The 13,626-nt window shown below is 41.6% G+C and overlaps 1 protein-coding gene across 2 annotated transcripts in view; it reads left to right on the forward strand.

Moving 5' to 3' along the window:
- The first annotated feature begins 9,657 nt into the window (after positions 1-9,657).
- LOC126100510 (X-linked retinitis pigmentosa GTPase regulator-like) overlaps positions 9,658-13,626 on the forward strand; it is a 313,988-nt gene continuing 310,019 nt past the window's right edge. For both annotated transcript variants that reach the window (XM_049911120.1, XM_049911121.1), the window contains exons 1-2: positions 9,658-9,781; positions 10,133-10,258. In XM_049911120.1, coding sequence (XP_049767077.1) covers positions 9,754-9,781; positions 10,133-10,258 — 154 coding nt within the window. In that variant the 5' untranslated portion in view covers positions 9,658-9,753. The remainder of the gene's footprint in view (positions 9,782-10,132; positions 10,259-13,626) is intronic.

Raw genomic sequence — 13,626 nt, forward strand, 5'->3', positions numbered from 1 at the left:
CTGAATAGCCACACCTGCACTTAGTGGTTTTTTCTTTAGATCTTTATATTTAGCGGCAGCCTTGGATGCTTGGGCAGGGAAAAAAATCTCAGAGTTTTAAACATGGCTGCGTAGTTCAGCGACCGTTTATAATTTAAAGTTAAACTAAATAAGATCTCGTCACAAATTTTGAGTCTTGTGGTCAAAGACTAAAAATTTGTGACCGAGGGCTTATTTAGTTTAACTTTAATTTATAAATGGTCACTGAACTATGCAGCCATGTTTGATACTCTGACATTCCTACCATGTTCCTGAAATTGCTATTATGTGTAAATTATGATGGTACATTACTTTTTAATCCAACATGTTTCCTTGATTCTATATACTGGTGAGGCCAAATGTAAACAATGTCAAAACAACAATTTAAATTAGTGTAAATTACTAATATTATATATATATATATATATATATATATATATATATATGTGTGTGTGTGTGTGTGTGTGTGTGTGTGTGTGTGTGTGTGTGTTGTGTGTGTGTGTGTGTGTGTGTGTGTGTGGTATATGTCCTCTTTGGGAGAGTGGAAATGAGATTGGAATAGGATACAGTGTCCCAAGGGGTTGTGGTATTACAAACGTTACAGCAGAAACTCTAGCTGTCGCTTTCGTGTCGTATTGTGTGCCACACTTTGGCTGTCCATTTCACATCACGACGGACAGAGGCCGACAATTTGAATCTGACCTGTTCAAACAACTCGCGAAGTTCTGTGGCACAACTCACGACAAAATGACACAACCAGTAACGGGATGATCGAGAGATGGCATCGCTCACTTAAGGCAGCACTAACGTGTCATGACACTGAGCAGACCAAGGCCCTTCCCATGGTACTATTCGACCTTAGAAAAACTTTCAGACCAGATCTAGACGTATCTTCGAAGGAACTGGTGTATGGTTAGGTATTGAGGCTTCCGGGAGAATTCGTGGAAACAAATGCTCTGTCACAATCCAAGGACAATCAGCCAGAATTCATACACCAACTGTGTGAGTACTTTGCCTGAATCCGCTCACACCAGCCTCACAGATGCAGTACAGCTACCACCTTCATTCATCAAGACTTGAAAGCCTGTTCACACATCATGTTAAGCATGGAAGGTATCAAACTGTCGTTAAAGCCACCATACTCAGGAGCCTACCATGTAGTCGTAAGGGGAGACAAGACAATCGACATTTCACTTGATAGACAGGGGACCACCACGCTCGCCACCAGAGACGCCGTGTTTTGTGTTTGTGCGTTTTGTTTTCTTTAGTTCTTGCATAGTTACATGATAACTCTGATGTTTTTGTTCCCTGCACGTTACGTTATGTTCAACTGTCAGCTCGTACGAGCAAACAAGTCACGTATTCTTTGCCATCTCCTGTACCTGTGAACAATAAAGCTAACTGTAATATTGTTCGAAGGAGTTTTTGTGTATTGTGGTTCCATCAGAGAAGTGCATGAAAGTTCTAACAGTTGAACGACAGTCTGCCCAGCTTGTGTCGACACTACCTTGGGCAAAGTCAGATCTGTTTTACTCGATGACTTTCCATCAATTACTACGAACTGTGACCTCTCTGGCAGGATATCGTGAATCCACTCGCATAATTGAGACGATATTCCATAAGGATATAATTCACTACAAGCCACTTGTGTGTACTGTGTCAAAAACCTTCTGGAAATACATAAATATGGAATCAATTTGAAATCCCTTGTCAGTAGCACTGAGCACTATGTGTGAGTAAAGAGATAGTTGTTTTTCACAAGAATGTTATCTAAATCCATGTTGACTGTGTGTCAATACACTGTTCTCTTCAGTGTAATTCATAATCTTTGAACACAATGTATGTTCCAAAATCTTGCTGCATATCGACGTTAATGATATGGGCCTGTGATTTGGTGGATTGCTCCTACTACCCTTCTTGAGTATTGCTGTGACATGTGCAACTTTTCGATCTTTGGGTATGGATCTTTCGTTGAGCTTGCGGTTGTACACTGTGTGATCTAAAGTATCCCGACACCTCCAAAAACATAGGTTTTTCATATGAGGTGCATTGTGCTGCCACCTGCTGCCAGGTACTCCATATCAGCGACCTCAGTAGTCATTAGACATCGTGAGAGGGCAGACTGGGGTGTTCCGCAGAACTCATGACATTGAACGTGGTCAGGTGATTGAGTGTCATTTGTGTCATACGTCTGTACGTGAGATTTCCACACTCCTACACACCACTAGGTCCACTGTTTCCGATGTGATAGTGAAGTGGAAACGTGAAGGGACACATACAGCAGAAAAGCATACAGGCCGGTCTCATCCGTTGACTGACAGAGACAGCCGACAGTAGAAGAGGGTCGTAATGTGTAATAAGCAGACATCTATCCAGACCATCACGCAGGAATTCCAAACTGTATCAGGATCCATTGCAAGTACTATGATAGGTGGGAGATAGGAAAAATCGGATTTCATGGTCGATGAGCTGCTCATAAGACGCGTATCACGCCGGTAAATGCCTTACGACGCCTCGCTTGGTGTGAGGTGTGTAAACAGTGGAAAAACGTTATGTGGAGTGACGTATCACGATACACAGTGTGGCGATCCGATGGCAGGGTGTGGGTATGGCGAGTGCCTGGCGAACGTCAGCTGCCAGCGTATGTAGTGCCAACAGTAAAATTCGGAGGTGGTGGTGTTATGGTGTGGTCGTGTTTTTCATGGAGGGGACTTGTTGTTTTGCGTGACACCATCACAGCACAGGCATACATTGATGTTGTAAGCACCTTCTTGCTTCCCACTGTTGAAGAGCAATTCGGGGATGGAGATTTCATCTTTCAGCATGATCGAGCACCTCTTCATAATGCACGGTCTGTGGCGGAGTGGTTACACGACAATAACATCCCTGTAATGGACTAGCCAGCACAGAGTCGTGACCTGAATCCTGTAGAACACATTTGGGATGTTTTAGAATGGCGACTTGTGCCAGGTCTCACCGACCGACATCGATACCTCTCCTCAGTGCAGCACTCCGTAAAGAATGGGATGTCATTCCCAACAAACCTTCCAGCACTTGATTGAACGTATGCCTGCGAGTGTGGAAGCCGTCATCAAGGCTAAGGGTGGGCCAAAACCATACTGAATTCTAGCATTACCGATGGAGGCTGCCACGAACTTGTAAGTCATTTTCAGCCAGATGTCCGGGTACTTTTGATCACATAGTGTATATGACTGTTAAGTATGGAGCTATTGCATCAGTACACTCTGAAAGAAACCTAATTGGTTTACAAACTGGACTGGAAGAGTTGTTTTTATTAAGTGATGCTTGGTTGGTTGGTTGATTTGGAGGAGGGGACCGAACAGCGATGTCATCGGTCCCATCGGTTTAGGGTAGGATGGAGAAGGAAATTGGCCATGCCCTTTCAAAGGAACCATCCTAGCATTTGCCTGAAGTGATTTAGGGAAATCATGGAAAACCTAAATCAAGATGACAGACACGGGTTTGAACTGTCGTCCTCCTGAATGGGGGTCCAGTGTGCTAACTGCTGCACCATCTCGCTCGGTGTAGGTTACTGAAGTTGCCCATTATTCTAAGGATTATCTACTTCTAAGTTACTCATGTTGACAGCTGTTCTTGATTCGAATTCTGGAATATTTACCTTGTCTTCACTGGTGAAGGAATTTCGGATGACTGTGCTTTGTAACTCTGTTTTGGCAGCACTGTCGCCGATAGTATTTCCATTGCTGTCGTGCAGAGAAGGCATTGATTGTGTCTTGCCTCTAGCATACTTTACATTCAACCAGAATCTCTTTGGATTCTCTGCCAGGTTTCGAGACAAAGTTTCGTTGTGAAAACTATTGTAAGCATCTCGCATTGAATCTGGCCTAAATTTCGAGCTTCTGTAAAAGATCACCAATCTTGGAGATTTTGCGTTGATTCTGTGACAGTGTTCTGACCCGTTTTGTGTGCCAAGGGGGATCAGCTCCATAGCTCCATAGTTTATTAATTTATTTGGTATCTCTCAATTTCTGTCGATACTATTTCATTGAATTCAAGCCACACCTAGTCTACATGTACATTGCTAATTTAGAAGGAGTGAGATTGTCTCTCAGGAAGGCGTCAAGTGAATTTTTATCTGCTTTTTTTGAATAGGTATACCTTTCGTTTATTTTTGGAGGATTTAGGGGCTACATCATTCAGTCCCTCTACGACAACCCTATGGTCACTAATCCCTATATCCGTTTGATGCTCATTATTAGCTCAGGGTTATTTGTTACTGAGGGGTGTAGTGTGTTCACAACCATTTACTATTCGTGTCGGCTCATGAACTGATTCTTTGAAATAATTTTCAGAGAATGGGTTTTGCGCAATTTCGGATGATGTTTTATGCGTACCTCCAGATTTAAAAATGTATTTTCGCCAACATATTGAAGGTAAATAATTGTATGAGTCGGGTATGTATTTGAAATTAAACTCGAGTTTTGTTTGAACCTTTCAGCAACTGTGTATCATCTCGTTCGGGAGTTCGGTAAAAGGATCCAATTATTATTTTATCCTGGTTGCCAAGAATGATCTCTTCCCATACTAACTCACAGAAAATATGTACTTCAATTTCCCTACAAGATAAACTACTTATAACAGCAACAAACACATCACCGCTAACTGTGTTTGGCCTATCCCTTCTGAATACCGTTACATTCTTCACAAGAATTTCGGTTGAACTTATCTCCATCTTTAGCCATCTTTCAATGCCTATAACGATTTGAGCATCAGTGTTTTGTATTAGCACTTGGAGCTCTGGTAGTATCCCAACACATCTACAACAATATACCGATGATTCCTGGATCCACGTTCTTCCTGTGTTCGACCTGCACCCTTTGAGACTGAAGCCTTTTTTGCGTTTTCCCGAGACTCTCTCACCTAAAAAACCACCCTGTCCACGCCACACAGCCCCTTCTACCAGTGTAGCCTGCTCGTGCGTGTAGAAGACTCCTGACCAAACCATCCTGTGGCGCAAGTCGCCGAATCTGCAGCCTACAGGCTATATCATTACAATTTCATGCCATATGGGTTAAAAATACCGCTCACACATGGCAGAGATTCAAGTGCAATGTTTTACGTGTTCTCCCGTATGTTTTATTCTATCTTGACGATATTTTGATTTCTCTAAGACCTTGCAAGAAAATTTCCATTGTTTATACCAGCTCTTTCAATGCCGTAAGACTTTGGCATTCTCATTAATACAGGGAAATGTATGTTTGAAAAAGCAGATACTTCTTTTATAGGCTACAAGATCTCTTTCATTGGACTGGCACCACTTCAAGAATACCTTTCAGCTATTCAAAATATGCCATGTTCTGCTGCATACAAGAGCCTTCATCGGTCTATCGCTGTCGTTTACCGCACTTTGCCGTCGTTCAGCAGCCTCTCAATCTCCTTTTCACCGGAAAGGACACTTCTGGCAACAGAAAAATTAAGTGGTCTCCAGAAGTAATTGAAGCATTTGAAGACAGCACTGCCTAATGCAACACTGCTAACAGATGGGATATTTTGTACATGCCAAATATGTAGCTGTGGGCACTTCCCTGCAACAACAGTTTCGTGAATCCTGGCAAATCATTGCATTTTTCTGCATGTGTCTTACAGAGGCTCAAACTAAATGGAGCGATGTAGATTGGGAACTTCTCGGCATGTAGCTGGTCATTAAACACTTCCAATCCACTTGAGATGGCCAACATTTTGCTGTATTTTTGGACCATTGACCACTTCTGTTCTACAGTGGCCAACAGAACTTATTCCGCCACGTCGGTGCTGACATGTGGAATTTGTGGCACAACTTACAACAGACATTCGACATATCAAAAGCAAAGACAATAGCTTGGATGATTGCCTTTTGAGAAATGTAGCGTAACAATGGTAGACTGCATGAAGATTGCAGATAGCCATCTGACAGACGCTTTCATATGGCAGTAGATTCTCGATGGAGCACTTGCCTTGCTTTACCTGATGCATTTACTTGTTGATGTATATGCAAATGAAATGTGGCATAACTACAGCGGCGTTCGTTTACAGCCCCTTATCCCACTAAATTACTGCCAAGAGGTCTTCAATGCCATTCACAGCATATTACACCCTGGCAGCAAAGCAATGGTCAGAGTTGTGGCAAGCAAAATGGTCTGACCATGTGTCAAGAAAAACAGCCACATGTGGATTTGCTCCTGTGTTATGTGCCAGAAAAACAGTTTCACAGCATGTGCGTACCACATTCAGGATTTTCCTCTACAGACCACACATTTTGTTCATATCTACCTTGACGTTGTCTGCCCAGGGTCATCATCACCTACTAACAATGGTTGACAGTTATACTAGGTTGCCAGAAGCTGTACCACTAATAGACATCATAGATGAACCTGTCGCCAAGGCACTTGTGAATGTTTAATTGTCTTGCCATGAGGTTACTCTTACCTTTGTCATGTGCTGAGGCCATCATTTTAATGGATTTCTATTCAACGAACTACTTAACCTTTGTGGCAGTCACCACATTCGTATCACGAGTTAACCATTTCGTCTGGTCCACTGCATGTATTGCTCACTTAAATTCTTTAAGTGCCAGAACTAAACTTGGATTGATACATTGCTGTGTGCTCTGCTTGGTCTCCAGATGCCTGTAAAAGATTTGCTCTGTTCTCCAGCACAAATAGTGTTCAGCGAAGAGCTGCGAGTATATGGCGATTTTACCACACTGTCTCTACAACAATCCAGCTGTCGAATGACCACACTAATTTTCTTCGAAAACTAGAGCTGCACATCCGAGAAATACGCCCATGAAACCTGCAATGCCACGGACAACAATCTCACTTCATTTTCGAAGAGTTGAACACATCAACATATGTCTGGCTGTGTGCTGACGCTGTACAGCAACCTTTCACTCCTCCATGTTCTGACCTATATAAAATGATGCCAAGATTACCAAATACCTTCGTCATCTGAAAAGGCGGCATGAATGAGAAAGGCTTCAGTTGAGTGACTTAAAACTGCTCTCATCGACAATTCACACTGGCTCTGGCACCTATACAGCAATTACCAGCAGGCACATGCCCTCTGCTCTGCAGCCAGTAACACCTATGCCAGAAGACACAACCACTTCTGACTCACACCATGCTACACCTGCAACGACACGAATGGGTACACACATCAAATGCAAGTTCCCAGATGTCCCCCATGCTCCAGGCTATCACGCGGACTGAAAGCAGAAGAACAGTGTTGACCAGCTGACTGATAATCAAACTACACTTATTGCCCATGCACTTACTTATATGGATGTGCTCATTATCAGTCGCTCACTTCCTCTGCCCAAGCATGTGCCTGCTCTGGCTGTCTGCCATGTTCATCAGCTGGTTGCCTCACCCAGGGTCCTTGGGGAGGGCAGAAGAAAGATTAACCCCACCTCGCTCATGGTCTTTATGTTAATGACGCCCAACTTAACGACAGCCTTCTTGCGCCAAGATCGATGGCGGATTAAATACCCCCTGCGGTAAATGACTATTAATCACGTGCTGTTTGGTTACTTCCCATGTATAAGCGCTTGCTGAACTACAATAGTAGCTGTGGTGGATTACAACAGAGGTATTGAGCATTTCCCATTTACGGGACTGCGCCGAGTGTCAACACATGCAAGACTGCTCCTACCATTCAGAAGGAGAACTGACGCTTTTTGCAGGCGCTCCTCTGGAGTAGACCTGTTTTGCTCCGTTACAGTCTCGACACCATATACCGAGCGAGGTGGCGCAGTGGTTAGCACACTGGACTCGCATTCGGGAGGACGACGGTTCAATCCCGTCTCCGGCCATCCTGATTTAGGTTTTCCGTGATTTCCCTAAATCGCTTCAGGCAAATACCGGGATGGTTCCTTTGAAAGGGCACGGCCGATTTCCTTCCCCATCCTTCCCTCACCCGAGCTTGCGCTCCGTCTCTAATGACCTCGTTGTCGACGGGACGTTAAACACTAATATCCTCCTCCTCCTCCTCGACACCATATCTGCCGTTTCTGACTTAAGGCCTGTCCACACGCAACGATCTATCTGCGCAAATGTCTGCGCACATCACATCTGCGCAGACAGATCGTTGCGTGTGTACAGAAGATTTGCACCAACCTGAGGTGTGTGCAAACCTGGAAGTTGGAGTTGGAGGTTTGAGCGAAACCTCTCAAATCTGTGGGTTCAAACCACATCTGCGCCGACAAGTTGGAGCGTGTGGACAGGAGATCGCCGCAAATCTGGCGCGAAACAGCTGTTCGCTCAGTCTAGTGTTTGTATTTGTGCGCCGAGGGCATTAAAATGGCTGATACTCGTCTGTGTTCTCGAGAGTTTGTAAGTGAATTCATTGGAATATATAGAAACCACCCATGTTTGTGTAAGATTAAAAGTAAAAAATATAGTGACCGACACAAAAAGACAGCAGCATACAATGCTCTAATTGAAAAATTGCGGGCAGTTGACGCCTCGGCAAACAGAGAAACAGTGATAATAAAAAAAAAATAAAAAAATGTTCGTTGCGAACTCTGTCTAGAATTCAGAGTGGAGTTTTGTATCCTGTAACAAAAGTTTGTAACAGGTTGCTTCTACACAGTAGCGAACTGAAAATGCCTACTCAGAAACAAAGTAAACCATAGTTCATTGGCCATGTAGGTATATAATCTCTAATAATACAGACCTACTGTGTTTCAAACACGTCTACAACACCAAAAATATTATCTGTAACTTGGCAGACTTAATTTACTTGACTTGCCTTCATGAACTCATCCTTCAGGACAGCGTAAATAGCTTCACATGTGTTGGGTATTATTTCACTCAACGCTTGTTTCGATATTGCAGTTGAAAATTCCAAATCCTTGTAGCTCCTTCCTGTTGCTAGGAATCTTAATGTTACCGCCAGCCGTTCATGATGAGAAATTGCCCTTCTCATACAAGTATTTTTTCTCATAATACGAGGCGTTACAAGCTTTAAGAGATAATTATAAGTTTCGACATCCATCCGCAAATAATTTCGCCAGTCGTTAGGTTCGCCCTGCAACTCTCGCAGTAAATGTACGTGAGAAAACTGCTTTCGCTTTAGCAGCCACTGTCTTCACCATTTTTACCGCCTTCTCTGTTTCCTGCGGTTGGTCTGAATGTTTTTTGCAACACGAGTTGCGAACACAGACCACAACAGAACTTCCTCCAGTTCTATATATCAAAATAACTGAATTAAATTTTTGACGTTTACGGGGAGCGTAGTCGCTTGCCACTGATATTTATTTTCTACACCGACAGATGGCGGGCGAGTAGTAGATTGGGGTTTGTGTCGTGTGAACACACCACATTTGCAGCGACCTTTTGCATGTACAGACATCTGCGCCGATGTCTGCGCAGACAGATCGTTGCGTGTGGACCGGGCTTTAAGTTCAGCTTCATACTGGAAGAAAATTCCTCCATCCTCTATACCCTTGAGTTTCACACTTCCTTCCGCCCTCGAAAAACGCTGATTTCTTTCATCTGTCGCCGTAGACATGAGCCCTTACTGAATACTATTGTCCGGAGCGAGGCAAACCCAATCTTTTAACAAAGCATTATGGAACGAGAAAGCCGAGCTGCCTTGTATATCTTTGAAGGGAGTGGAGCCACTCGTTAAATATATGCACGTAGTGACAGGGGTGTGATAAACAGTGGCATAGACGCTGTTGCATTTTACACAGTGTTGTAATATCTGTGCAATATGGCGGGCGATGAAATTGACATTCCAGGCATGTTAAATGGTGTCCTGAATTAATTTCGTTTTAATTGCCGTTAGCATTTCCATTAGAATAGTATGTTACAGGGTCCACTTCACCTATACGTCCCTAATCTCTCACTTGATTTTGTTGCTATATTTACTCCCTTAGCAAACGTTAAGCGAAAAAGTTGCCGGAGCTTAGGATTTATTTAACTTATAAACACATTCTTTTGACTGTCACAAGAGGAGCACGTTGCGGGGACGCTGACGATTACATTAATTACATTAGTTTTTGACAGTGTAGAAAGATGTAGAGTTTTTCCCTGTTGTTATACAATAACTCATGTTTTGAATTAATGGAATGCTGTTACTCTGTCATTAGAAACGGGAGCGATTTTTACGTTTGGACGTTCGAGATTTGCCGACAACTTGCCAAGTCGTTTTTACATCAGGAATGACAGAATTGTGGACTTTGACTGCGGTGATGAACACACTGCGCTCGTGTGCGGTAAATATTTTAGGGTACTCATTAATTAATGTACAGTAAACTTCCTTTGTACTCCATCCGTATATCCTGAATCACTTTGAGTTTAAGCACTACCTGTCTACGAATTAAGTGTAATAGTTATTTTGTTATATGAAACTAAATGTTATTTGATCACAATATATGTATTTATCTGGCATATCAAAAGTTTTTGAGAAAATTATGTGCGAAAAACTGATTTCTTTTTTAGAGAATAATCTATATCGTAACATGCATTTAGGAGGTCAAATGTGAAACATATAGCAAACTATGAACGTCTTTAATAGTACATTAAATCGGATAGATAACAAATAACTGTTTTTAGAACTGTCAAATGCATTAGATCTGGTTAATCTTGAAAGCCTACTTACAAAGAGTGAAGTCCATAGCTTTCAAAGATGGTGATCAAATCGTTCATGGGCTACAGTAAGTACTGTCTACTGTGTATACAATCAAGTACATAGTGTCAGAGACCAGATTGTGCATCCCCTGTTTTCCTATTCTGTGTTAATGATCTAGATATAAATGTGTTGATGCATATAACACTTAAAAAGTGAGAACAGTAAGGAACTGCAAAGTCTGTAAATCATGCCGTGAAGCAAATCATTGGTCAGACCAAAATTGGTTAATAGGTAGACTGCCAAAATGAATTTCATACCCAACAAAATAAGGATCGAAATAAATCTAGCCTTTTCTGAAATACGATCAAGTGTAAAGTTGTGCTGAAACAAAATTCCATGGTATTTGGCTGCAAGACAATTTGAAATTGATTAAAGATGCTGAATATGTCAATGGCAATATATTCATATTACTGTAATTCCCTCCTGGGCTTTCCATTGTTTGAGTGTGTTTATGGTACACTAAGTTGAGAGTATTATTCCCTAAGAGTCTGCAAGTCATGCACCAGTATGGAAACTGCTAGGGGTGATTACTGTGCTTATATCCAGTCATGGGAGTAACATTCTTGTGAAACTTTCTGGCAGCTCTCACTACATTTAAAATTCAAGTGGAGGCTATTAGAATAATAAACGGAAGTAAATTAGGGAATTGTGCATTCCTATGTTTACAGTACTTAACATACTTTTACTTCCATGCATTTGCATAAGGGGAAAGAAATGTAACTGATAGTCACAAAAGTCTGCAGAGGAACTGTCATGTCCAAGACCATGACACCAGACTCAGGCTTCAATACAACCTTACAAATACAAGAATTTATCAGAAGGGTCCATTCCACTTTGGTTTGAAACTTTTTAATAAACTCCCTGTGAAAATAAAAGCTATTCATGATGTGAAGTCTTTCAATCATGACAGTCTTATTTAGAGCATCACTGTTTCAAATAAGCAAGTTAAGAAAGTGGAGCGTACAATAACACAGCTTTATTTGCTGTATATGTGTTTATTGTTATGTATCAGATAATTTGTGTGTGTGTGTGTGTGTGTGTGTGTGTGTGTGTGTGTGTGTGTGTGTGTGTGTGTTTTGTTCGTATTTCTGCATACTGACATAGCCACTGTGTGCCTTGGCATTTTTGTATTTCATAACTGTTGTCAGTTTTGACACTATCTTGGATGGAGAGTCATAATCAGATGTGGAACTAACCTTGGGTGTGCCTCAGGAAGTGTGTTGGGACACTTGTTGTTCATGTTGTATATTAATGACATAGCGGACAATATTAATACTAACTCTGAGCAGGGCAGCGCAATGGGTAGCACACTGGACTCGCATTTGGGAGGACATCAGTTTAACTGTGTCTGGCCCTTATGATTTAAGTTTTCTATGATTTCCCTAAATCGCTTAAGGCAAATGCTGGGATGGTTTCTTCAAAAGGGCACAGCTGATTTCCTTCCCTAATCTGAGCTTGTTTTCAGTCTCTAATGACCTCATTGTCAAGGGGATGTTAATTGTTAATCTCCTCCTCCCCCTTAATAGCAACATCAGACTTCTTGCTGATGATGCAGTTATCTATAAGGAAGTACTTTGTGAAAGAATCTGCATAAATATTTAGTTAGATCTTGATAAGATTTCAAGATGGTGCCAAGATTGGCAGTGTCCTTTAAATGTTGAAAAATGTTAAATTGTGCACTTCACGAAATGTAAAAACATAGTATCCTATGGCTATATTATCAGTGAGTCACTGTTGGAATCGGCCTATGTGTGCAAATATCTTGGTATAACACTTTGTAGGCCCAGTCGTGGGTAAAGCAGGTGGTAGACTTTGGTTTATTCATAGAATGCTGGGGAGGTACAGTCAGTTTGCAAAGGAGATTGCTTACAAATCTTTTGTGCAACTGGTTCCAGTATATTGCTCAAGTGTGTGGGATCCATACCAATTAGGACTAATGTGGGTTATCAAACATAACATATAAAAGAGAAGGGCAGCATGAATGGTCAAGATTTGTTTGATCTGTGGGAGTGTGTCGTGGAGATACTGAAGGAACTGGACTGGAAGACTCTTGAAGATAGACACAAATTAAAGAATCAGCTTTAAATGATGGCTCTAGGAATATACTACAACCCCCTCCCCCCCATGTATCGCTCAGATAGGGACTTTGAAAATAAGATTAGAAAAATCAATGCGCGCGCACACACACACACACACACACACACACACACACACACACACACATTCAAACACATTCAAACTCTCACTCTTCCTGCGCTCCATACATGAATGGATTCGAAAGAAATCCTAATAAAATGTACAGTGGGACGCATCCTCTGCCATGCACGTCATGGTGATTTTTAGAGTATAGACGTAGTTGTAGATGTAGACTATGTCTGCAGAATCTTTTTCTTATTTTCATTTATTAAGTGTTCAACGTAAATAGTAGTGCGCTGTTGTTGCAAGTGCCCTGTGATTTCTGGGCTTCAACAAACGAATTAATATGTGATCAAAGGCCTAAATTGCACGTATGGTGTGAGTGGCTCTTGCATTGCATGCTGATGTTTTCAGTTGGTTAACTTTGGTTGTAGCCATGGTGGTAGTACATGATAGCTAATGAGATTCACTGTATCTAATGATTTCTTTGTGGAAGATATGAATTCATTCCATTTGTTTTTAATACTGGGAGTGCCAGAAAAATTTTTATTGACTGGTCATTATTTTTAGATTAGATTAGATTTACTTTCATTCCAATTGATCCGTAGTGAGGAGGTCCTCCAGGATGTGGAACATGTCAGAAAAACAACAATACATGACAAATATTTACAACTAAAATAAATAAGCTAATGTACCATTCCACAGGTCCCAAGTGGAATGATCGTCATTTTTTAATGAACACTAAGAGTCATTTTACAAATACTAATGCACTGAATTTAAAATAAAAAATTTTTTATTTATTTATAAGGTAATAAA

This window comes from Schistocerca cancellata, chromosome 9 (genome assembly GCF_023864275.1).
Source record: "Schistocerca cancellata isolate TAMUIC-IGC-003103 chromosome 9, iqSchCanc2.1, whole genome shotgun sequence".
Lineage (NCBI taxonomy): Eukaryota > Metazoa > Arthropoda > Insecta > Orthoptera > Acrididae > Schistocerca > Schistocerca cancellata.